The 26,764-nt window shown below is 42.8% G+C and overlaps 2 protein-coding genes across 4 annotated transcripts in view; one reads left to right on the top strand and one right to left on the bottom strand.

Annotated features, from left to right (window-relative positions):
• Window positions 1-366: 366 nt before the first annotated feature.
• Window positions 367-7,119, top strand: ric3a (RIC3 acetylcholine receptor chaperone a). The gene is made up of 7 exons (XM_042062640.1): window positions 367-662; window positions 1,026-1,042; window positions 1,588-1,790; window positions 2,014-2,095; window positions 3,807-3,900; window positions 4,403-4,554; window positions 6,134-7,119. The coding sequence occupies exons 1-7, from the start codon at window positions 367-369 to the stop codon at window positions 7,117-7,119; spliced, it is 1,830 nt and encodes a 609-aa protein (XP_041918574.1).
• Window positions 7,120-7,818: 699 nt separating this feature from the next.
• tub (TUB bipartite transcription factor) overlaps window positions 7,819-26,764 on the bottom strand; it is a 91,568-nt gene continuing 72,622 nt past the window's right edge. For all 3 annotated transcript variants that reach the window (XM_042060777.1, XM_042060779.1, XM_042060778.1), the window contains 7 exons: window positions 22,960-23,081; window positions 19,903-20,094; window positions 18,958-19,070; window positions 12,286-12,400; window positions 11,624-11,722; window positions 11,037-11,208; window positions 7,819-10,879 (listed from right to left, as the gene is read on the bottom strand). In XM_042060777.1, the coding sequence (XP_041916711.1) occupies window positions 10,746-10,879; window positions 11,037-11,208; window positions 11,624-11,722; window positions 12,286-12,400; window positions 18,958-19,070; window positions 19,903-20,094; window positions 22,960-23,081 (947 nt within the window). In that variant the 3' untranslated portion in view covers window positions 7,819-10,745. The remainder of the gene's footprint in view (window positions 10,880-11,036; window positions 11,209-11,623; window positions 11,723-12,285; window positions 12,401-18,957; window positions 19,071-19,902; window positions 20,095-22,959; window positions 23,082-26,764) is intronic.

Here is a 26,764-nt window from a genome sequence, read left to right as displayed (position 1 = left end):
CAGGAGGTCCGCAAGAATATTCGCTAAAAAAACTATATCTAGGCCTACTTAAATCTCTTGAAAAGTTGGTAACTCCAGACCGTTTAGTAGCGCTGAAAATAAATAGGCCTACAAAACATAACTTAGCCTATAGCTTAACAATTCACCTAAAATGTGCAAATTATCATTTTGAGTTACAGAAGCTTAGACTAGCACAGTTACAATATTACCACTGGTTTTAAATGTATTCTAATGGTTCTCGAAATTCAGAACTTCTTTAAAGCGCTCCCAAACTGTCACAGATGACCAATCTAATCATTTCCGTTTCCACTGAGACAGCAGGAAGCGCTCGAGGAAAGTATTAATGGACCTGCCGTTGGCTACAAAATGTCGATTACAACATTTCAGAAGGTGACTCTTGCGTCGTGTATTGTGTTATGTATATCTTTATTCCTTCCGAAAATGATCTTAAACGGAGTGCAGAAGGAAATTATGCAGAAGGCGGGTAAGGGAATTATCCATCCACCGTCCCCAGATGTGCCCAGCCATTTCCCTGCTTTCCCCAACCGAGCTTTGATGTCGGCAGTTGTTTTCGTATCTAGAACTCACCTGCCAAATAGCCTACCTGTAACGACGTCCTTAAAGTTCCTGAAGGCTGTCCTCTCATCCCACTTTACAATCAAGTGAAAACGTGTGGACTTTCCTTTTTTCATTGTTTTACCTTTCCTGGCCAATAAAACATACTTTTCCCCATCGTGTTTCCCATGTGTTCCATTCCCTCCGAACATAAATGACTTGTTAGGAATGTAACAGAGACGCTATTATATTCATTTCTTTTAGTTGTGTGAAGTGGATTTATGTTTATTTATTTTACATTTTATTTTCGGTACTCAAATTACAATATGAGTTGTGAAGGGCGTTATCCGTTCTAAGCTTAAGCTAATTTTCCATTCATGTTTATTTAGGCTACCTAGAACACTGTTCAGTAATGTACTCTCGAGTACCTTAAAATCGTACAATTTGACTGATGCTCTCTTATTTCAAAGAGGATACACGTACACAGGTCAGATGCAATGTAGGCAAGTTCCTCGTATCGCAGAATACATTAGTGAATGACAGTCAGCTTCGCACCTTTTTCCCATGACGGACACAGTATGGGGAGCGAGTTGTGCCAAAAAGATAAACTTACCAAAGACCGAACAAAGTTACTTAGGGACAAACTAAACGTGGGTCACAGAAACACCTATTCTTATTAACGTATTACATCAGAAACAACACAATAGCCTTTGATTTTTAAGTCTATGCCTAGTTTTTGTTTTGTGTAGGGTACTAAGCGTTCACATAGGCCTACATTAAGTGTCTATTGGTCAATTTAAAATTGTGGGTAGGCCTACATTTCAAAAACAGAAAGTAAACAAAAAATATCTAATTTATTTTTTTAATTCTCATTTTATTAAGATCACCGACTAGATAAAGAGAAATTACACAATTCTTGTGTCTAATTGTGGTACACAATAGATAGATATTAGGGCTATGCTACACAATCAGATAGATGAAAGAAATGTCATATTCTTCTGTTGGCAGTTGGGCCTGGATATTACCCCACAGGAATGCCCCGCAAACAGCCCCCAGAAGGGCTGGAGCCCTGGGAGACAGAGTCAGTGTACCCGGGCACTCTCGGCTCCGAGGCCATCGCCAAGGCACAGGTTAAAGGGACCATGGGGGGAAACAAGAAGTCCAGCCATTTGGGGCAGATAGTTCCCATATATGGAATCGGGATCCTCTTTTACATCCTTCACATCTTTGTCAAGGTATCCTGTTTTCACGAGTTAGAAATCAATGATTAGAGGTTCTTCTGAAAGTGGGTGACCATATAAGATTTTCACTGTGATAATGTGTTGACAGGAATGCAAATTGCAAAAAAGTAATATTGTTATCAATGATGGCGATATAGATCTACAATAGACTTACTTTTTGAATATAATCATGCTCTGATATCCTTTGATGCTAACGATTTGTTTTATTTCAATGCAGCTCACAAGACAAGATAAGAAAGCTAAACCAGCTGGCAGATGCCCCATCTCAAATGACGCAGAGTCTGTAGCAGAAAATATAAGTATGTGCTGATCCTGTTTGAAATTATACAAGTTTGCCATCACAATTATCTTTGTATTGGATTGCACAAAGATGCATAGATGCATTTACCATTCAAGCGTATAGGCGTTGATGGTCCATGGTCACTGTCTTATTCAAATCATGTGCTGCATTTAAGACTCACTGGGGTGCTTGTAGCCTAAGTTGGATTGTGCCATGATTGCATTGTCAAAATAAGGAAAGATGAAGGATCTTGGCTAATGCTCCATCTATTGTCCTCCTATACCTCATTTCATTTCTAGGGCTTACTTTATCGGGGTGCATTTGCCCCCAACACCCCCTTCTCATTGTCATTGTGTTGATTCCCTGCTCCCACAAACCCCCCTCTGGCAGCGCAGTATCAGTAGCTGCAGCAGGAGCGGACGCATGATAAAGTAGATTAAGATCCTGTCCCAGTCACAGGGCCCCTTTGTTCCCCTCTTTGTCTGGCCTGGATTAGCAGTCAAAAGTAATGTCGCACTGGCCCGCCAGCGTCTAATACCAATTAACTGCATGTCTTTTGGATCAGCAATAAGAGGTTTAACTCCATTCACCACATGCATACCAAAGGCTGGTGAGCTGGGTGTGTGTGTGGGGGGGTGACAGGTCTATGTGTAGTATAGGGGTCTACTTCTATATTCATATCTCCTGGCTGTGTGCATCCATCTGCTCAGTGTCGCACTTACCCTGCACATGTGAGAAATTTCGCCCACTGTTCCCTATTTTTAGAGTTCCTATCTCACCATCACGACTAATGGGAAGACGAGGGAAGTTTCTCAAGAATGGATTTTTAAGGAGCTGGGGTGAGGGGGGGGGGGCATGAAAAAGATAACGGAAATAGGTTTTCTTTAGGCTTGAACAGTCAGGACACTTCATTCAGTGATACTGTAGCTCATGTTTGTTTGACTGCGTAAATAAAAACACACCCACAGACACTCATGCAGGACTTGACCTTCAAATCCTTCCTGAGAGTATTGATGTAGCCCACACATTCAGCTTCCATACTTCAGGAGGCTCCCCGCAGGAAATTCAAAGCACACAAAAAACAACCCGCAAGACAAAACACACATACAAAATATCCATGGCTCAGTCTTCAAAAGAAAGAAACTTCAACCAAATCGCCATCTGTACCTTGAACATCATGTTCATGCAACAGAGACAAGAAGACAGATGGAACAGCTCAATTCAATTTAGTTTACATTTCGTGCCAAAACAATCAAGATAGTCTCAGAGTGCTTCACAGAGCGCAGATCTTTAAGAGCGCCAAGCATCTACATGTAGTACAGCACTGTAGAACAACTTTTGGCTGATCATGACTTTTTTGTCCCTGGACTGGACATACTAGTTTTTGTGTCAGAGGCTGTTCATGACCCTTTCATAAGTCACTGTTCATGCATAGCACAGTAAATTCACGTCCATTGGCTCCACATAAACTGCATGACAGTGTTGTATGCAAATAAAAAAAAATAAAAAAAAACATGTCTTGAACACACCCACAATCCTTCGATGCCCAATAGCCCAGTAAATCAGAATCGATCATGCTTTAATCAGAATGAAGAAAAGAAATGCATTGCCATGTATAGCCCACCCCGTCTATTAATCTCATATTTATATTTATATTTAGCAAAATCAATGTATATACTGGCTGGGCACGAAAGTGCAATACTGTACCTCCACACTGCTCTCATGTCCAGGTGAGGAGGATCTGGCCAAGCTGGAGGCCCGACTAGCCCACGCAGAGATGTTGATGAGCAAAGTGATGTCCTCATCGTCCACCGGGCCCGAGAGGTAGGGACTGAAGTTCTAAAACAATACTGTGGTGGCAAAGAGAACTAGTTATAGGGAAATGCTAAATTCCACATGCCCGAGAGGTAGGGAGTGTGTATGAGAGCAGCTGTATGGTCAGTGTGTATGCGAGCACCTGTATGGTCATGTGTATGAGACCACCTGTATGGTCATGTGTATGAGAGCAGCTGTATGGTCAGTGTGTATGAGGGCACCTGTATGGTCATGTGTATGAGACCACCTGTATGGTCATGTGTATGAGAGCAGCTGTATGGTCAGTGTGTATGCGAGCACCTGTATGGTCATGTGTATGAGACCACCTGTATGGTCATGTGTATGAGAGCAGCTGTATGGTCAGTGTGTATGAGAGCAGCTGTATGGTCAGTGTGTATGAGGGCACCTGTATGGTCAGTGTGTATGAGACCACCTGTATGGTCAGTGTGTATGAGAGCAGCTCTGCGGTTCTCTATATGACCTCTTCTGACTTGTGGCTGTTGTTCTCCAGTGCCAAATCCCAGCGTTCCTCGCGTAAGAGGCGACAGTCAAGTTTACTGCGTCGGCTGCGGAGGTTTGGCCGATCGTTCCAGGAGGATCAACGGGAAGAGGTCACTCCAGAGATGGAGGCTGAGGAGGTGTCCTACACAGTGGACTGGGAAGGTGCTTCACACACACACAAACCCCCCCCCCCTCTCTCTCTTACTTGTCCTCTCTCCTTCCCTTTCTCTCTCTATCTGTCTCTCTCTCTCTCCTTCCCTTTCTCTCTCTATCTGTCTCTCTCTCTCTCCTTCCCTTTCTCTCTCTATCTGTCTCTCTCTCTCTCTCTCTTCTTCCCTTTCTCTCTCTAAGAAATGCTTAGAAAAATGACATCTACTCACTTAAAAATCTATTGCATGACCAGGCCTACTTTCTCAATTAATGTTTCTTTATGTTGAAGTATATCATAATCAATGACAGTTTAAAGGGACCTAAAATCAGCTAAATAAATGTCGTAAAAGTACCAATTTCCGCCCCTTTCGTTCAAAAATTCGAAAACAAAGATGTTTTTAATACTTCAAAATAATATTTGATTGATGAATACTGCATTTTTCAGTAGCCATAAGTGTGTAGGTTTGGTTCTTACCAGGAGCTTTTACTGCCTAAAACATCCAATTTTGTTTACCATGCTTGGAGTTTGGTGCTGGACTGGTGGGTGCCCTATTTCCGCCCACTCACTCAGCACATCAATGGACAGACCGAGAATTCTCGTGGCGAAATTAATATTCCACGCAGCCTTAAAACACTGTTTACAGCTCTTCGAGTCACTGTCATTTTTGGTACAGAGATTATTTAGATAGATGGGTGCTTGCATTTCTTTAGGAATAGAAATTAATATTAAGTGACACATACACGTAAAAGGGCTAAAATAGGGCACAGGCGGAGATAGGTAACTTTCCAATAATCAAGTCAAGATGAAAGTCTGCATTACTGTTAAGGTGCTCTAAGTACTATGTTCAGTAGTAAAAAAAGACTTACAGACAACTAAGAAGAAAACTTTAAGAGAGACCAACCTCTGTACCTGTACATTGTTATACATTATTATGTAAATCAGGTTTCTAGGCCAAGTATATTTGCATATACAAGGAATTTGGTCTCTGCATTTATCCCATCCGTGAATTAGTGAACACACAGAGCACACAGTGAACATACAGTGAGGTGAAGCACACACTAACCCGGAGCAGTGAGCTGCCTTCCTACAGCGGCGCTCGGGGAGCAGTGAGGGGTTAGGTGCCTTGCTCAAGGGCACTTCATCCGTTCCTACTGGTCGGGGATCGAACTGGCAACCCTCCGGTTCCAGCCCGAAGCCCTAACCAGTAGGCCATCTGTATCTGTACATTATTTTACGTACATGTCAGCACTGGAAAAGGAGTTGCTTTTAATCTCATTGAACATGTGTATAGTGACAATAAAAGTCATTCTATTCTTCTATTCTATTCTATTCTATTCTATTCTATTATATTATTAATTGGCATGTACATTATTATCTTATTATGTTATTATAACATATGACATGTTATTAAAATGAATATATTATTAGTATTATATTATATTATTATTATATATTATTATATTATCTATACATTATTATTTGGCATGTGGAAGTCTTGAAAACCTACAGCTGCTTTTAAACAGTCCCAGTGCTGCCTCACTCACTCTCTCTGTGGTTTGTGTGGTGCCATGTCAACCGGGCCTTCCCCAGGCTACCCAGAGGAGACCTTCCCCAAGTACGACGAGCCCTGTGGCCCTCGCAAGTACGATACCATCATCGTAGAGGCCCCCGATCCTGACCAACCCTCCGCGGAGGAGTTAGCCGAGCAAGTGGCCAAAGAGGAAATGGAGGCGCAGAGAGCGCTCGGAGTGATCGAAGAGGGAGATGAAGAGGAGGAGGAGGAGGAGGAGGAGGAAACAGAGGAGGAGAAGACAGAGGAAACAGAAGAGGAAGAGGAGGAGGATGAAGAAGAGGATGATGAGGAGGTTGAGACAGAAGATGATGAGATGTTGTTGTTTAAGGAGGCGGAGGCGGAGGAAGAGGAGGAGGAGGAGGAGGAGGAAGAGGTCGGAGAGGAGACTCCATGTCTGCCCCAGCCAGAGAGCAGGGAGGAGCGGAAAGATCTGAGCCTGGAACAGTTCTTAGGGCTGGCCTCTGCAGACCCAGAGTGTAGACGTCGACGCATCACCTTCAGCGAACACAAAGACATCTTCCGCTACCCGCGTGAGGGCACCATCGACGAGGAGGATGATGACGATGAAGATGATGATGATGAGGAGGAGGACGATGATGAAGAAGATGAGGAGGAGGAGGAAGAGGAGGAGGAGGAGGAGGAGGAGGAGGAGGAGGGAACGGAGCTTCCGGCCTCCCCCAGGGTGCCTGAGGTGGACCCTCTGATGGAGGCGGAGAGTCTGAGGTTCAGCACTGAGGCCTCTGAGGACGAGGCCGAGACCGAGCCCGAGCCCATGGAACAGGCAGAGGAAGAAGACAACGATGATGACGATGATGATGATGATGATGATGACAGTGATGATGATTACGATGATGACCAGGATGACCAGGAAGTGGGCCTTGAGGAGTTCCTCAGCACGTACCGTCCAGTGATGAACGAGAGACTCAGCCAGGCCAGGGTGGACCCGCCGCCAACCTCCAGCCAACTCCGAATGCGCAACAAGGGCAAAGATAAAAAGGTCTGACCTGCGGACTCACTCAGGTGATACTGTCGTCCACCTCCATTCCAAACCACACTGCTCCTTTCACCACAGTCTAACAATTACAGACCCTCTCTCCTAATACACACATTCATCATGACAAATCATCATCCAGCCTCACAATCAACATCTAGTTATTCAGTGTATACCAGTAACAGTGTGATACAATCATTCATCAGTATTGACAATGGTATGATATGGACTGGATAGAGATTCATCACTGGATGATGATATGAATCCACATATGATGTGATGTATTTCCTCCTAGGCCATAAAGAGAGTTAGACACAGCCAGTGATGCTAAGAACTGCAGTTGGTTATCAGGTTCTCTGTGATTGCTACACTTCCTGGTATAATGACTATACTGTGTAGTATAGCATATTATATGACAGCATAGAAGAAATATTACCTCGTTATCTTTTCCTCTTTCCAAACTGGATCAGATTTCCCTCATATTCCAGTGCACCACACTACACCATTTTTCTGAATGTAAAACAATTAACTCAGCAATGCAGTTTTAAGAATGTAATATTTATGGGTAGATCATTTTTTCTATGTAGTCTTAATAAAGGCGAATGGTAATATCTGTTTTGTTCTGTTTAGAGTCATTTAAAAGATACAGTGGCAGTCTAGTGTAGCCTGTGATTAATGGCACTCCATTACTGTAGTCAAATCATTGCACTTATACTTTATTTTCATAATTATACAAACACTGTATATTGAACAATGTGCACATTTTACATAGTACACAATGGCATACTGGCATCGAAACACAGAATATTAAAGCACTGTTTGTTCATGAACAACGTAACTAACAGAAGCACTAAAGTTCATTTGGAATTCAGTTAAGAACATCTCACAATTTAAGTACAGAAAAAAGCCTTGGACAGACCCAGTCTTGCACTGGAAAAATACCAATTAAATATGTGTTGTTTCTGTCAAATTTACAGGGATGGGGTGTACTAAATTGCAGTTTGCCTTTTAATTCCATTTTCCTTTTGTGGCAAAACATATCACTAGAAAAAGAATTACAAAATAACCATCATCAACCACCCTTATGGGCTTGAGGAATCATGTATGGGCAGCCCCTTATAAGAGCCTTATGAAGTGAAATGAAGAGAGAGATATCTGTTAAATATCGAGTCTGATGCTGCAGTTCATTTCCCCACATACATACAGTACAGCAGTGGTGCCCTTTCACCGGCTCTGGTGCCCGAATGCCACTTTTTACCGTAGTAGCTCATCACCAAAAACACTGAAGTTCTAAAACAATACTATGGTGGCAAAGAGAACTAGTTATAGAGAAATGCTAAATTCCAAATGCTAAGTTTTTAAACTGTTGCTGCATGTCAGGCCTTTTCTGTTCTGCCTTTTGAGAATGTTGTGTTGTGTTTTTAAAAGGAGTACCAAATGCAAAGGAAATTGGAGTGGAAATTGATTAGTAGCTCTCTTATTACAAATGACCACCAGGGTAAGAGGGCTGAGATGCATACCGCCCAGTAGTGAATTTGAGCAATGTCAGAACTATGCACCTGTGTCTGAAAAACAAAGAAAAACAAAAATGTCGATTACCTTTCTTAAAATGCAGATTGTGTGCTAACATGGAAAGATAACTCAGCTTCATTTAAAATTACCATTAGTAGTCTCATTCCAACATTGATTAATTTTTTGAAAAGCAAAATCTTTAGAGAAACATTGTTATCGTATACGATTCTGTGTTCCAAGCAACAGTATAACCCGGACGTGGGGTGAGAGTATGACACGTGATCTACTTGGTAAACGTAGAAGAGTAGAAGGATATTTAGAAGAGAAGGCTAGGCCCTATCATATATGAAAGTGGGGCATTGGAAGAATGACCTCAGCATCATGTGATCCTCTGAAAATAGCCCAGGGACTCAGGAAATGTCGAGTACAGAAAGACACACTCAAGCCAGTGATGGCAGTCGGCCTGAGGCTGAGAGAGAGGGGCATCCTCAAGCCTCCTCCAGGAGACACAAATAGAAACATTTTTAGTGAGTTAAAGCATGACCTTTTAGATTCCATTTTTTCGAAGGCACGATATTTACAGCTATGTAACATACACCGTAAACCCTGGATAAAGTGCTCCATCCAATACATTCGTCTACTCCAAAAGCTGTTTCTGGGTGCCAGATGGTGTAGACTGTAGTATATATTTGAAGAGTTTTAAGAATATATATTTTTTAAGAATATTCATAAATCATGTTTTTTAATGTGCATTTCAGGAAATATCAATACAATTGCAGTTGTGTGTAAAGATAAATCAAATAACAATAACCCGACTGCAGTTCCACTGATATTACCTGAAAAACAAAATAAAATAATTAAAAAAATGATTAATGCAAATTCATTAAAATGGAGGATATAGCCTTTGGAACAAACCTCTTTATTTATCAATATTTGTTTTGAAACTTTTAATGAGGTCCTTAGATCAAGAATTCTTGTTGGTTTAACGCAGAGTGATCTAATCATAGTGCTGATATTTAAGAGTGGTACAATTCTTCGGTGGTCGATCAATTATATTACAGTAAACTATGTTGCACTGCTTATATTTAAATAAATAAATAGGATGATAACATTTGATACCGCGTTCAACTGAAAACAAAGCCATTGCCTTCCATAAGTGATATGGCAGCTTTGAAATTATTACATGAGAGCTATTAAAATTGATCAAGAAACCTATTATCAAATATGATACATCACGTGTGGCCTATCAAAACGTCTGTGTAGCAGTATAAAGGGTGACTGCAGGAGATGTCAACAGTGACATGCCGTAGAAAAACGTTAGGCTGTAGTATCCTGTCTTACTGAATCTGCACTTGATGGAGAGCGGCCCTGAAAATGAGATTCCATCGAAGAGCTGAAAAACGTTAAAAGACAAGATTTGTCCGAATGGTTCGCAGTGGCGCTTAATCAGGACACAGGGGCCAGCAGGGTATGCTACATTGTGCGAGTGAGGTGAGTGGTTAGTTACACACATGAGTCTATGTCAGATACTCGTACAGTATGGTGTGAGATTTCAAAAACTCCTCACGTAGCTGGTTAATATCAGAGGGTTAATATAAGCTTGGCAGCAGGGGTGTCAGTGGTCGCCTAAAATGACTTCAGTTTCAAGAAAGACAACAAACCAGTGGCGTGTGAGTAACATTAATAACAAAAACTGGTTAAGATCATCACAGTTCTTTTGTGTCCTCATTGTGGTGGTGGTGGTCTCTGTCAACTGTAGTTTGTTTGTTGGGTGTCTTGTGGTGAAGTCTTTGTGCTTATTCCTGCAGTAATGTCCTGATCTGGAGCAATAAGGCCCGAAGAGCCAGAGAAACCACACACACACACACACACACACATAGACATAGACACACACACACACACACACACACACACACACACACACACACACACACACACACGCCCACACACATTCATGTACACAGAGTCACTCGTACACAGTGTATCTTGAACTCTCCATGCCCTCCAGAGCAGGGAGACATGGGCTGCAGAGGGCCCCACAGCCATTAGTGGCGATCGGGGGCGGCCAGTGGAGCGCCCCTGGGTCTGCGTCTGGTTGTGGACGTCTGGGGGTGGAGGGAGGGGCGCTACTCACAGGCCAGTTTGCTGTCAAAGCTGGAGAGTGCAATGGAGAAGCCCTGAAGGGCACACATGGGATAGTTGTAGTCCATAGTGAAAACGTCCTCCGCCACGCGACCAAACTGCATCACAATGTAGTCCGCTGTGTGGGGAGAGAGGATGTTGATGCACAGTTTAGAGATGCATTGTGTACATTGACAATAACACACACAAAACAGCTAATTGACATAATTTAATTGTGACTGTAGAAGATGACTGAACATAACAGAGATATCTTATATTCCATATAAAAAACTCACGGTCGTTGTCATGGATGATCTGAAAGTTCTTGACGGAGGCCTGCGTGACCCGGCCGTGGAAGTTGAGCACGTAGGACTGGGTGTCGTCGTTCCACACCGGGGTCTTGTTGTGCAGCTCGATCACGCTCTCTGTGTTCTTGTTCTGCCATCGCGCCAGCAGGGTTTCATGCTCCTGCAGGGAGAGTGTGAGGAGATGAGACAGATGTGAGGTGATGTGATGGGAGTGGAGTGGAGTGGAGTGGGGATTAAACCTCCATTAATGTGTCTGCACTCAGACACCAGCGCTCACAGCACTCAGACGCTAACGCTAAAAACATGCACTGCCATTAAGGACAGCAAGCTACACGGCACGGCAGTCAGCACACACAGGTTAATGAGATGGATCTCTAGATATTCTACAGAATTATGAATAAAACAACACAGCGTATCACATTCATATATACTACTATCATACAAGTTACATTATTCATAGTATATATTTAATATAGCATTCCATGTTCATATCTATATGTTTTAACAGCCTATATGTGTTTTCCATGTTTGTTCCTTCTGGGACCTGGGTGGAAAAGACAAAGCCTTGCACTCACATTGCGTGGTCTGATAGATACTCTTTCATGGTCCATGTTCATCCCAGGAATGATGACACTCATCTTCCTCGGCCCTTTAAACCCTAAAACGTTGGTTTCCTGTCAAGAGGAAAGTCATCGTCATGATGAATGACCCACATATCTCATTAATCTCTCTAAAAGGCCTGGGCCCAGTAATGTTATGGCATAAATAAATCCTATGCCGAATGGCGCAGTGCAAAGATAAGCCTGTGCAATACCTTGAAACACCACCAGGTGTCTTAACAGCACTGTACCTCTAGTCACCACTAGGTGTCTCAGTGTTCCACCTTAAAGTGTTGAGTGTACTGATCCAGAAACAAATGAGCTCAGCTGCTACAGGAGAGGCTCGATCCAAACACAGCTCAGGAGCACTAATGGTTTGATTTATGTTCTCCTCATAACGGGGTTAGCTGTTGTCCAACAACTTTACAGCACACACTATATGTACTTCAGTCCAAATGTCACAGTTGCATTACTGCAGATATGCCCATCTGCATGTGTGGCCAGCACATGTTTAGTGCTTGGTCAATGCATGTATGCAGCTGCAGCAACAGAATGTCAGGCGTATCATGTTTCTCTGTGTTCTGTGAGGTGATGAATGACGCCTCCCTGCGGTGGCGGTGGATGGATGACTGACTCACGTAGCAAATGGCTGCGAGTTCTTGCCGCAGGTTGCTGGCCTCTAAGCTGGAGGTGGTCTTCACAGGGTTCACCCCGCTGTCGTATACTGTAAACTTGGTACCCATGAGGTTGGACCTGGTGGAGACGAAGCACTGTGTGTTTAAAATTGAGCCTCATAGGTACATCTTTAACATGTACAATCTTCACATACACACACCACTCTCTCTCTCTGTCTCTCTCTCACACACACAGACAAACACACACACATACACACACATGGTCTGTCTTTAACTTAAAGATAATGAGAAAGAAAAGACCACTAATTGCCCTTAAACTAACACACCTCTTTAAAGTGTGGAGCATTGATATCAATGATTAATTACTGTGTTTTACTTTGGTGTAAGAGTTTAAAAATGAAGACAATAAATCCAGAGAACCCACATTAATCACTGACCGGTACATTTAAAGTGTTCATTAGCAGAATTAACAAGGGAACGAGAGCGCTTAAAACTCCTCAAGGTATTATTAAAGTTAGAAAACAATCAGAGCTATTACAAGCCTCCCTTTTTGAGATAAGCTACTTAAAGTTCAATTTCAGTTGTGCCGGAAGGTAGCAGGCATTAAGATAGGAAAAGGTCAAGCTAAAGGTTAGTCTGCTGCTGCAATGGGCATCACTGACAGGTGAGATATTCCCTGCTCATTTCTTTAAGTAGCAATTGGTCTGGAGATAGCAGCCTAGAGCACGCAAAGCAGGCGGGCAGAATTAATCACAAGACTCACTCGACACACAACAACACTCGACAAATCACACCTTACACACTGCACGCAACAACAACTGTGAAGGGTCTTTTTTTTCAGTATCTGCTGAATCTTTTGTAATTTCTCTCTCCTTATGACTGTCTCTCACAACCCCCCCCCCACACACACACACACACACACACACACACAATGTTGTCGTTGTCATTGTCTGTATTATATTGAACTGGACAGCAAAGATCCTTGATTACTAGCAAGATAGAGCAACGCAATTCGTTACTATGGGAGCAAAACGGGACAGTTCTGGTCTGCATAAGTGGGAGTGTCACCCTACGTCGCTAAATAAACTTTCTCTCTTAATAAGCAATAAGAACAGATAAACATAATTGTGTTCACAGTATTATTGGTCTGATATTATTATTAAAGCGGAGCGAGAGGCGCAAACGTTCGACAACTTCCGCGTTCGATTATTGCAAGGGGGAGGGGGGGAAATCCCCCTTTATGCAGACCAGAGTAAGCCCTCGCTGCACTAATGTCAATGGAGACTTGTGGAATTTTACCAATAAATTGGTCATTATGTCTTTCTGGATTTGTTGAGGGTTATTTGGAAAATTGTGTCATAATCTGTAAGTGTTTGTGATCATTTCAAGCCTAATAGTGTATTTTTTTAGTGTTCGGATTTGTAATAAAATAACTTAATATCAGACCATGCTGCTGCCAGTTACTGTCTGGTTGTTAGCATGCTAGCTAGCCTCTTAGCTAAGGTAACATTTTAATTTGCTAAGATAAGATATAGCCTAATGATAATAACAGCAACACTTATTTAGGTTAGATTATGTGTCGAAATCAGGTGTCGTTAAAATAAGTCAGTGATGACGTGGTAGTGTCTGCAGCCTAGACGGTAAAACATAATGGACAAAGCGTCGTGTCTGCACGACGCTAGTAATAGGATAGCCTAGCTAGTAATCAAGGATCTTTGGTGTGCCGTCTGTTAAGAGTGATGCGAGCGTTAGTCCAGAGCCCCCTGGTGGCTGGCTGCAGTACAATGTGTAACTCCACCCATCCCCATGTATTTCAATGGCCAAGTAGCCAACTTTCCGTGTCACTTTTCTCACCTAAAACTATTTTTGTATCAACAACTTTTTATTCGAAAAAATAGTTTTCAAGATGCTTCAATACAAACAATTTTTCTTTTCTCGCTGAAATGATTTTTTTTAATGTTATATTAACAAATCTAAAAAGGGCGTGTTTACACCTATGATTGAGAGCTGGCTGGCTGCAGACACGACACTTTGTCCATTATGTTTTACCAGAGACGGTTGATAAAGCGAGACGATTCATAAGAGGGTAAATTCTGGCACGTTGTGACGTGGGGTTCGAAGCAGTCACGCCCATTTAGGAGTCTAGCGGGAGGTCCAGTGTCTATGTATTCCTATGGGAGAAATGAACATTTTCACGGAATATGACCAATCCCTTAGCCCTACATTCAGCGATGTAAGTTTTGAACCCATTTTCTAGAAGCCACATGTCTCCCTAACATTCCGACATTGAAATTGTATTTTCCAACGAAACAAATAAAGACAAAAATAGCTTTGTTCGTGAGAGAAAAGTTTATGTTTTGACACGCCTATTTAGGAGTCCGGAACTAGTGTCATTTCGTTCCATTGATGAATCGTCTTATGATTCATCTTAGTTAACTATAGAATCTTTGGTTTTACCGTCTAGGCTGCAGACACTACCACGTCATCGCTCACTTATTTTAACGACACCTGATTTCGACACATAATCTAACCTAAATAAGTGTTGCTGTTATTATCATTAGGCTATATCTTATCACAGTCTGACTAAATACATATTGATAGTCATACATTGTGTAGTTGTTTGTAAGAGACATCGTTGTTAGTTGTGACAGATTCTTTGTGAAAAAAGATATGTGCTGTTCTTTCGTAGATGCTAAGTATATTAGCTCATAGCATGCTAAATCATGCTAGCATTAGCCAGTTGATAGGTAAAGTAAAAGGGCTCTGCTATATTGATCCGAAGTGACGTTAGCCATAGTCACCATCATTTACAGTCCTACTTGTTTCAAATGGTTTAACGTAACCAGTGATTGCCGCCATCATCGTTGCAACTTCATTTGAATACACTTAAGTCACTGGAGAAGGCGATGTTAAGTTTCATTAATGTTAACTCTTGCTTAGTTTTGCGAATGACAATAAACGCCACCTAGCCTGCTAGGTCGACAACCTCGGTATGCCCATTTATGAATCAGCCCGACAAATAACGTTACTTGTGTTTTAGTGAACACATTATTGGACCATAGCTTAACGTGAGGAGGGATTCAAAGTTACAAATGGCCAATTTGCTTAGTATGCTCAGCGGTTTCAGCGCGTTAAAAATGCGTTCAGGTATCGTTGTTACCTGCGATTGCACTGCTGGAGAAGCATTTTGCATTGGTATGATTTGATCAGGTCTTGCCAGTGATGTGTAAATCCTCCCGTAGACGTACATCATTTCAAAATAATACGTCTAGATTGAAAACTGTGACAACTCATTGATAGGCTCTCTCAATATGTTTGTAATCGTATGCCTCTACCACAGGCTTGCTAGTCTTTCACCAGAGAGGGTGCTCCATTAGAAATCAAAAATGTAATATCGCAGCCTTCATGTCTGCTGTAAAAATATGAGAACATGACCTACTACATCACAACAACCTACTACATCAGGATACTCTGTAAACATTTTACACATAATCAGGAAGCTACTTTGCTGTTCAGTGTGTGATGTGTTTAAAGTGGTACTACGTTTAAAGAAACATTTTTATTCTTTGTTTCAAGTGCATAAGAAAATACCACATTATGATGATGATGGTTATGGTTACCCTTAACAAATACAAAACAATATAATACTTAAAACAGGGATCAACCAATAGCCTAATGAAATAAACAATGAAAATGAGAGGGAAAAAGGCAATAATAAACAATAATGTCCATTCAATCAATAATATAAAAACAATAACATGGTAAGACTACATTAAAGAGAATATCAATAGTAAACAACAATGTCAAATTAATCAACAGCCTAATGGAAATAAAACAGTATTTTACAAACCATAACGCATAAGAAGCGCTTAATGAACTAAGTGCATGTTGAACAGATATGCCTTTAGACCCCTCTTAAATGACCCAAAACATCACAGGAACAGAGAGCACTGGGCAACTCATTCCACCAACATGGAACCACTGAGGAAAAGAGTCTTGAATTTGACCTAGCGTTTAAGACTGGTCGACACAACAGACGCTCATCAGAAGACCGCAGTGGTCGGTTGGGGATGTATATCTTGATCATTGAATTAAAATAACAAGGAGCAGATCCAGTCAGTGTCCTATAGGCCAAAGTGAGAGATTTAAATTTAATTCTGGCTACTGTAGGGAGCCAATGGAGAGTAACTAGGAGAGGAGTTACGATGTGTCCTCTTTGGCTGATTGAAGACCAGTCATGTTGCAGCATTCTGAATGATACTGTATCACACAAAAGAAATAAAAAAAACATTCAATATTGATTTAGTATCAACCAATAATTATTCTGATATTAATATTCTTGTAACGTCTACATCTTTGTGTAGGCTACAGTTAAATACTTAGCAATGGCCTCTGACTTAAATACCAAGGCAGTTAAATGATCGTGGTATGGTATAGTCTACATGATACACAGGACTACACAGTAAACCCATCTAAAAAGCATCATCATCTCAGTATACCCATTTAAAATAGGCAAGGATACGTATTTAATAACATTTGGGGTTGCTCACAGTATAGCCACCACTACAACTAACTAACTAGACTACACCACTGGTTAAATGGCGCATTGCAATTTACAATTTGAGTTCATGGGCATACAGAAAGTTGAAGTTTGGGTGACATCAATAAAGAAAATAGAAACAAAGGGATGTGTACAGCCTCAAGTATGAATGATGTCACATTAACAGAAGGTTCAGAGCAGCAGCAAACCTTTCTTGGTACCACGCAAGTTATTGAAAGTCATGTGTTTTCAGAACGTAGTGGTGCTGTGCCATGTCCCATGTATAAGGGGCTTCAGGTTGATCCAGTGACAGTGGGTGATGATGTCAGGGGACTTGGAGAAAGGGGGAGGACATGCCACCTCAGACCACCCCAGCCAAACCACTTCACGTAGGCATTCCCTTGCTTGCAGACTAATGTAGACCATGGAGACCACCTTGCCGCCACCTCCAGTACATTCAGCCATCACCCATATCTTACCTGCAAAAAGGAAAGTTACAATAAAGTTAGTCAGACAATTTTACAACATTACAAAGCATCTAATCAGGCACTCAACACCACTAGTAATACTAATTAATTAAATATATGTGTGCAATAAACTTCACAGCCTACCTAATGTTAACTACACATTTAAATGCGGTGTGAATGTTATTAACTTGCGTCAGCTTGAAAAATAACGTTATCAGTATGACTGATCATGGACGTTAGATGACAAACTAAGGTCTTTCTCAAATGTTCACCGATATCCCTGGGAAGAGACTGGTTCTTGGCGTAGTGTTTAATGCAGGCGTTTCATTTATCGATCATTCACTTATGCGGTCTACAACTACCGACCTACCAATCTATTTTTTACAGTCTATGCTACCGACCTACCATCACAGAAGTAGCTCTAACAGAGGTGTCTGTTGTTAACGTTAGAAAAAATGAAACGCTGGCAAACTGGCTAGTAGTTACATTAACATGACGGGTTGATGAGGTCCATGCTTCACATTACGTTAACGTTAACTTGCGTTGCTCTATCACATCATACCGTTGCTTTATCATATACTGTACTGACTGTCTTATTAATCACCATGTACAGTCAATGGTTACTCCATGTTGAGATGGCATACATTAAGATTGAGATATTTGAAAACAGCAACAATAATAAAACTAAGTATATCATGCATCGACTGTTACGGGAGCTGTGTGCTAATCTCCACTTCAACGACTAACTTAGCCTCCCGTTAACGGTAACGTTAATGTAGCTGCTAACGTTAGCATGTAATTCGCTGTCCGTATTTCTGTTAGCTCATTAGTATTCACCATACTAAATTGTCACAGTCTATAATCAACATAATAAGCTCTCTTAGACGTATTTAAGAAAACCAATAGACAAAAAAAACTTTTCAGTTGATACGCAACACTTACCAGACAAGAACAAACCGATTGTTGTTTGTACTGTTTAGCTAACTCACAGCCGCAAAATTCATCCAGCCAGCTAGCCTTCGGCGCCGAGTCGACCTGCGTTGTGGAAAGGAGAAGGGGGCGGGTTTCACTTGACAAGGGGCGTGTTTAACTCACTGAGTGGGCGTGCCTGACCGCGACTCCTCTTCACTGCGCATGCTTCAACTTTTGCTGCGCAGCCGCACTTCAAATTAGCTCCAAATTTTCCAAGATGGCGTCGCCTCGGCGGCTTCAATTCCATAGAACACTGCAGAATGCAGCCACATTGTCCAGTTCTATATATACAGTCTATGGTCTGTATAGTCACACAGGTGGCAGGAGTAATGGCTGACAGACCCTGATGCGTCAGCAGCAAACCCAATCACCCAGCCTAACAAGCGCAACCAGATGTGGCTCCAGGAGCTGTGCCATCAGAGACGGCAGCAGCAGCGCATCTGTCCAATAGAACAGCCTCTCGACTCGGGAGTGGCGCAATCACACACTCTCAAATTGGATTTCACGGTGTGAAAGTTACCCCACTGTTGCTGTGAGAGCTCATTTTGTCACCAGTCTGATTCTCTGCACATTCTACACCAGGTCTACATGACCTTGTATCAGCTTGCATTCAGAAAGTAATTATTTGGATGATAAAATGGTATCCCAGAGCTGGTCACATGCCGACCGTGAGCTGGGGCACGTGACCCCCCGTACCTCAGTTTCCCGATGAAGCTCTCTCCTCCTCTAGACAGATCCGTGGGATCGATGGAGATGAGGTAATTCGATGTTTTGCTCTTCTTCCTCTTCCGTCCAGCCAACAGGAAGACCTACGACAAGCCAGCGGGTGCAATTAAACCAAGCAAGCACCATCTCTCATAGGTAACGACCTCACCTGAGGGCTAATGACCCTGATCAATTTTAAAAAGGTTTCTCACAATGTGTTGTCACAGTGTAATTAAGTACTGTTTTTCCATCAGGCTCTCTGTTGTGATCCTACTGTGTGTTCCACTCTTAACATGTAACACAGCAGTGTGCTGCAGCATATTCATTTGTAAACAAATCATGCGCATCAGAAATCCTCATCATCTCCCTGATTGGTTCTCCACACAGTGACAATTATTGGAATGCAACTTACTTACTTTAAAATCATCTGTTGACATACACCATTTTCTACAGTGCAACAGGTTTGAGGATAGCATTTGGAAGTCATGGGTACAGCAAATTAAATGGGGGGGGGGGGGGGTTGTGGGGGGCTTGGGATTACTGTATATGGTACGGTACCTTTGTGGTCAAAATTACTTTAAGACAACTGGTGTGAGATTGCAGCTTTATTCACGATACCGGGAGCATGTTACCCACATGAAATGTCAAAGTATCTGTGGGTGAAACCAGTCCTGATACCCTTAACACACACCCCCAACCAGAGATCATCTAACCAGCTGGTATTTTTGCTTACAAACCCTCATCCTAAGGGGTCACCATAAGAATGATGACAGGGGTTATCTTAACATTCCTAAATCAAAATATTCCTACAGAGGGGTTTCAGATGACACAGGTTAACATTCCTAAGTCAAAGGATGGTAACCAAATTTCACTACATATATGTGAGGTATAATAAACATTTCATTCAATGAGAAAAATATAAAAATGATCCCACACCTTCTTGCCATCTTCCCGCTCCAGGTGTAGGTAGTAGGTGGGGTACATGCCCCGGTCCATGCCCTTCTTGTCGCGGGTAATCCTGCACTTCACCGTGATGCCCTGCGGCGCCGGCCGCAGCGTAAACTCCTCCAGGTCGTCCACATCAACGGCCGGCTCACACACGACCGGGGTGGATGCAGACGCTGCCTCCTGATAAAGACACACACACACACATGCACAGAACAGGGATTATTTTATTTAGAAAAGACAGACACTCACAGGTTACCCTTGTGTTGGGAAAATCCACTCAGTCAATACAAAGTGCACTATATAGTGAAATATAATGTAGTATAGTATAGTGAATTATAATGTAGTATAGTATAGTGAAATATAGTATAGTGAATTATAATGTAGTATAGTATAGTGAATTATAGTGTAGTATAGTATAGGCCTAGTGAATTATAGTGTAGTATAGTATAGTGAATTATAATGTAGTATAGTATAGTGAATTATAGTGTAGTATTAGCCTGGCTAGCGCCACCACTTCTCAATGAGACGTGGTCTGGGAACCAAACGTTCATTTTCTCGTATTTGAAAAAAATGCCCAGATCCGTTTATTGGGTGCCGCGGATGTCTATCAAATGCGTCTGTGCATAGCTCATCATCGTCTTGCTTTCCCCCCTGTTCTGTGATTGGTTCCCTATCTCAGGCGAAAATTTGCTCCATGGTCTCCAGGCTGCCTTAGCAGCGTGAATCAAATCGCGCGCAAGGCAGCATGGGAACACCCAGGCTAGTGTAGTATAGTGAAATATAGTGGCCGCCATAAAAAAGGACACTATATAGTGAATAACTTCATTCATTTAGCAGACACTGTTAGCCAAAGTGACTTATGTCAACTACAGTATATTACAAGGGATTAGAGTACATTGTCCCTGGAGCAACTTGGGGTTAAATGCCATGCTCAGGGGCACAATGGTGGAAGCTGGGAATTGAACCCACAACTTTCAAGGCTGCTGCTGCTCTAAATGTTGATGAACGAATTGTATGCTGTAGGTACACATTACAACACTAATATACTAGAGTAAGATCACATCCAGTATAAATGCCCTTACTGAATCAGTCACTACTGCAGGGAACATCCTAAATCTGCATTTGACAGAAACCTAGTAGAGAGTTCTTACAACATGCCTATTTCAGGTCTATTTTACCTGCTAATGTGACGCATCGGTGGAGTTCATCCGAATCCTGATGCACATCAAGGTCACTGACCTTGTTATTCATCTCACAAAAAAGACTTCACAAACGGCTGATGTTGACTCTACTTTTGATCCTGTGAGCCTAAAAAGCTCCACATTCATCTGTCTGTCTACCTCTCTGGCTGACCTGTGAATACAGTCTGACACTTGAGCTAAAACTCTCATTCAGGTTCCACTTTGTTCCATCACCAAGGTTCCTCACATCCTTGTGAAACCCGCTAACACACACATGCAAAAGGAGGCTGGCTATGGACTCATCTAATATCATTAATGAGAAATATCCCTAATAAATAAAGATTTAAACATTAAATATGATGTTTAATAAAACATTAAATATAGTCTACCATCACATGCACCTACACGTGGTGTTTGGAGTCCCACTCTCTGTTCCCTGTAGGAGCTGCAGATTCATGATCACTTTCCATTTTAAGAGCAGGCAGACAGGAAGTACAATGCTGGCCACAGAGCGCCATCTGTGCGCACAAACAGAGGGGGGCTTCTTGCTAGGGGAAGTGCTCATGAACGGCCGCCATCCAACACATTAGCTGGTTGAAAGGGGGGTGGGGTGGGGTGATGTGGGGTGGAGGGGGTGATTGGACGTGTCTCTCGGCAGCCTGCATACCCCTAGGCCTGTTAATGGCACCACTGTGCCTAGCCCTGCGTCACTAACATGCATCTTATCACAAATGGTGTGTGTGTGTGTGTGATGGGGGGGGGGGGGGGGGGTTGTTAAGTGTGTATGAGGGGGATGCAGTTAAGGTGCAGACAGGTGGAGGTCAGTGCAAGCCCTGTGGCCTCTACTACTGAGAAGTGAAGAATGAATCTCTCTCTCTCTCTCTATGTATCTTTATGTCTCTCTCTCTCTCTCTCTCTCTCTCTCTCTGTATCTCTATGTATCTTTATCTCTCTCTCTCTCTCTCTATGTATCTTTATGTCTCTCTCTCTTTCTCTCTCTCTCTCTCTGTGTCAGGTGTTCTGGTCTGCTCCGCTGCAGATGAAATATGCATGTGATATAATAACCTCTGATGGTGAGACAGGGCCCAGGGCCCTCACCTTGGCAGGCCGGCTGGCACATTACTGGGTATTTTTGGGCAGAAAGCAATCTGGAGAAACACATTTCCGAACCTGCCTCAGGCAGGTACTGTGGGGACAGTCTGCCATTAACTTAAAGTCACCGCCAGTAGATCTGTGACAGATAGATGGCACATCAGGGGGTCTGATGATGGGGGTGAAGGACAGGTAGATAATGAATGATCTGTTATGTGGACAGATGACCGGGAAGTGGACGAGCCCGGACGCACATAAAGGTGGCCCTGGTGGAGCCTACTGTATGAGCAGAGCGACAGAAGAATGGACAGAACAGAAGAGAGATGGAGAGAGAGAAGGAGTGAGGGAGAAAGCAGCAGCCTCACAGGCTTAAGCTGTCCAAGTGGAGATGCTGCGGCCATGTTAAGCAGAGAGTTTATGCTGACCGTAGGGGTCTCAAGGGGGCAGACACACATTAGTGCTCGGGGTGTGAGAGGAGGGAGAGTCAGCAGCACATGTCTCCTCTGTCTTGTGTGTGTGTGTGTGTGTGTGTATGTATGTGACAGAGTGGGAGAGTGTGTATGTGTGTGTGTGTGTGTGTGTGTGTAGGAGAGAGAGGGAGGCACAGCGACGTGTCCTGCAGACAGAAATCGCTGGACTGCATGAACAGCACATAAACAGGCTGAGTAAGGTCCCCACCTTACACCACACGCACACACACGCACGCACGCATCCACGCACACACACACACACACACACACACGTAAACAGGCTGAGTAAGGTCCATCCCCACCTTACAAGACTTCCTGCTGGTGGCCGAGCCTGGCCTCGTGTTGCTGTTGAGCTGCGACGAACTCGAGCTGACTTCATCATCATCATCCTCCTCTTCGTCAAAGTTCATGCTGCTCGAAATCCCTTCCAAAACAAACCAGTAAACAGTTAATAAAAAGACTGTGCTTACTGTTGTTGTCCTGAGGACAGGGGAGCACTGAAAATTTGTGGCATGCAAGAATGCAGAAGATAAGCAACAAACAAAAAAAACAACACTAACATCAAAGACACCATAACATTTAACATTAAAATTCCTGTGGTGAACTCTTGTTTAGATAGAGCATACTGATGCCTCTTTGTGTGTGTGAGAGAGAGTGTGTGTGTATGTATGTGTGTGTGTGTGTGTGTGTGTGTGTGTGTGTGTGTGTGTGAGAGAGAGAGAGAGAGAGAGAGAGAGAGAGAGAGAGGACTCTGCCGCTACATCTAAGCAGTATGTTATGTCCTAATGCTGGGGTGGGACGGGGAGAGGGGCCAGTCACATGGACCAAGGGCTGCTCTGGCTGATGGGGACACTAGGATGCTTCCTCCGCACAATCATCCTGCCAGAATAAACAAGGGACCCACGCCAGCATACCAATCAGGAAACTGGCAACTATATATCCTTGGGAGCAGGCTTGGAATTTTACCATTCTGGGGTACACACACTTGGCCTTCAGTTGGGCATATTTGGTGGGGGGCACAAAGGCCACATGTCAGGGCACCAAGGCCAAAGTTAACTATACAGTAGTAGGCTATAAAAATGATCAAAGTTGTATTTAGCCTATTCACTGCAGTAGACCTGCATCACTGTATGAAACATTACAAAAACATGAAACATGACATATTACATAGAACTGTAAATCATCTGATCATCATTTACATTTACAGATTTACAGATATCTAGGCTATATATAACATTTATTTTATATTTGGCCTGTTATGAAATCATGTATTGAACAATTTAAGCACAGCTCAGCTTTAAGAAACTCAAATAGCCTAGACGCATGCTTAGCATTTTGTGATCATTAAGGCTACTTTCACTCTTAGTCAGCTGTCTGACTGATTTACAAATATCTAGGCGATATTTGTAACATTTATTTTGTATTTGGCCTGTTATGAAATCATGTGGAACAATTTAACACATTGTAAAACTTAAAGCCCAAATTTGGAGACATCCATGTATGTCGAACTTTACTGCAAATTCAAAACTGGATTACTCTGGAACGGCTAACTGTACAGGGGACTGCTTTACACCTTTGTGTTCGGTAAGGTCTCCTGTTTATATGGTTTGTCATGTGTTAAAAGAAGGGTTCGTAAAGTATTCCACCGAGATGAATGGGTAGGGAGATCATGGGACGCAAAACCTTCAGTAGAATGTATGATTAAATTGAATTATATTATTTACTTTTCTCGCGAACCGTTCAACACAGCAATTATCGGCTAACATCGTTTAAAAGCTCTTTCATGTGATACTTGTGATGTCTGTGTGATGAATAGGCTACTTCGGGAGTAGTTCAACTAAGAATGGGTGAATTTGGACGCACTTTCTTTCTTGCGCTGTCACTTTCTCCACTGCGTAAAAGACTAAATTAATTTGCGCTGTGAATGCTAAGATTATTTTGACAGGCCACAGGCTAAATAAAAATCGCTATTAGTAGGACGCAAAGCAGAATATTGAAAGAAGGGGGCACCAAGGCCACCGTGGCCTGTAAACCTCTGATTTTCAAAGGGGCCTCATGGCCAATGCAAGGGGCTACGACAGCCATGGCGGCCACCGTGAAATTCCTACCCTGCTTGGGAGATACTTTTGAATTACAGAGAGGGGGCAGTGTGTGTGTGTGTGTGTGTGTGTGTGTGTTTGTGTGAGTAAGTGAGTCTGTGTGAGAGAGAGAGAGAGTGTGTGTGTGTGTGTGTGTGTGTGTGTGAGAGAGAGAGAGACAGAGAGATAGAGAGAGAGAATGAGAGAGAGAGAGAAGAGGTAGATAGAAGAAAAGAGACAGAAAGATAGAAAAAAGAAGACTAATTCTCTAGAGTGGTGTTAATTAGGTTATGGTGTTATTTAAGCATGTCACTTAATATATTTCAGATGACGACCTTATTTGGTAAGCATGATTTGACTGGAGTGGAAGTTAATTAGCTGCCATCTTTTTCAGACTGACATTCAGAGAATAGAGGTTTATTGCCGGTGATAATGCAGTGCCATTATCATTAGCCTTCCTTTGTCTGTGTGGGCTGCGTGTGAGCACTCAAAGGAAAACACACACATGTGTATACACACACACACACACACACAAGTGTATACACACAGACACACACAAGTGTACACACACACACACATGGCCAATTCTCTAATCAAGAGACCCACAGGTCCCACACACAATCAGAGCCTCACTTCGCTTGAGTGAGTCATAATGCTTCCTATCATCAGAGCTGAGAGCCCAGCAAGTCATATCACACCACAGCACATCACAACACAACACAACACAACACAACACAACACACCAAAACACACCACACCACACCAAAACACAACACGGCACAACACACTATAGCACAACACACTATAGCACAACACTAGAGTTCTCAATGGGTCAGGTCGGCCCGACAAACCCGACGGGACCCGGGGTTCGGGTCAAACATATAAGCAAATGACTCGGGTCGGGTCGGACCTCAGGCTTAATCTTTTCCGCTCAGTGAATAAAAAAAACATGTATTAATCATCCCTGCTGTTCACCGTAAAGAAAGTCTGGCTGCTGCATGCAACGTGCATCATGGAGAGGGACGGGGGCACACCTGACACCGCTGCGTGCACGCCTTTAGCCTGGAGAAGAAGATGGAGTTGGTGAAAAGTAAACTTGCCGCAGGTGAATTCACCTTCACTACTACAGGAGTGGGAAAATCAGAGGTCTGGAAAGTGGTGCTGGATTCTGATGGAAATTCTACAGGTTATGTGCAATGCTCGAAATGCAAGGTGCTGATGAAATATGTGACCCTGCAAGGCGAAACCAGTCACTTTGGTAAAATGTACAAAATTAAGTTATTGTGCTCACATGAACGGCCATACACTAAGCTTTCCAACGATATGTATATTGAGGGTATTGCAAAAAGTATCACTAAGATAACCGTATCCAAAGTTGACATGGTTTTTCCATCGTGATATGCAGGAGAAAGAAAGGAGAGAGGAGAAAGGAGAAGATGAGAAAATCACCGTTTTAAGTCAATTGTCACACAAATGTGTTGAATCTTCACCTAAATAAAGTCAGGGTTTAACAGTCAAAACGTATGTTTTACGTCGGGCCGTGGGCCGGGTTCGGGCAGATAATTCATGTTGATGTGTCGGGTTACATCGGGTTCGGGCTTTAAAAGCCACGGGCCGGGTCGGGTCGTAATTTTCAGGCCCGTTGAGAACTCTACACAACACACAACACGACACACCACAACACAACAAAACACAACACAACACACTAAAGCACAACACACTATAGCATAACACAACACGACACACCACAACACAACAAAACACAACACACTAAAGCACAACACACTATAGCACAACACTATAGCACAACAGAACACACCACACTATAGCACAACACAACACACCACACCACGCTACACCACACCACGGTAGAGCACACCACGCTACACCACACCACACCACGCTACACCACAGCACACTACACCACGCTACACCACACCACGCTACACCACAGCACACCACACCACACCACACCACACAACGCTTCACCACACCACCCTACACCACACCACACCACGCTACACCACAC

The sequence above is a fragment of the Alosa sapidissima genome, chromosome 14, assembly GCF_018492685.1.
Source record: "Alosa sapidissima isolate fAloSap1 chromosome 14, fAloSap1.pri, whole genome shotgun sequence".
In the NCBI taxonomy this organism is placed as follows: Eukaryota; Metazoa; Chordata; class Actinopteri; order Clupeiformes; family Clupeidae; genus Alosa; species Alosa sapidissima.
This window is presented reverse-complemented; position numbering and strand designations above follow the sequence as displayed.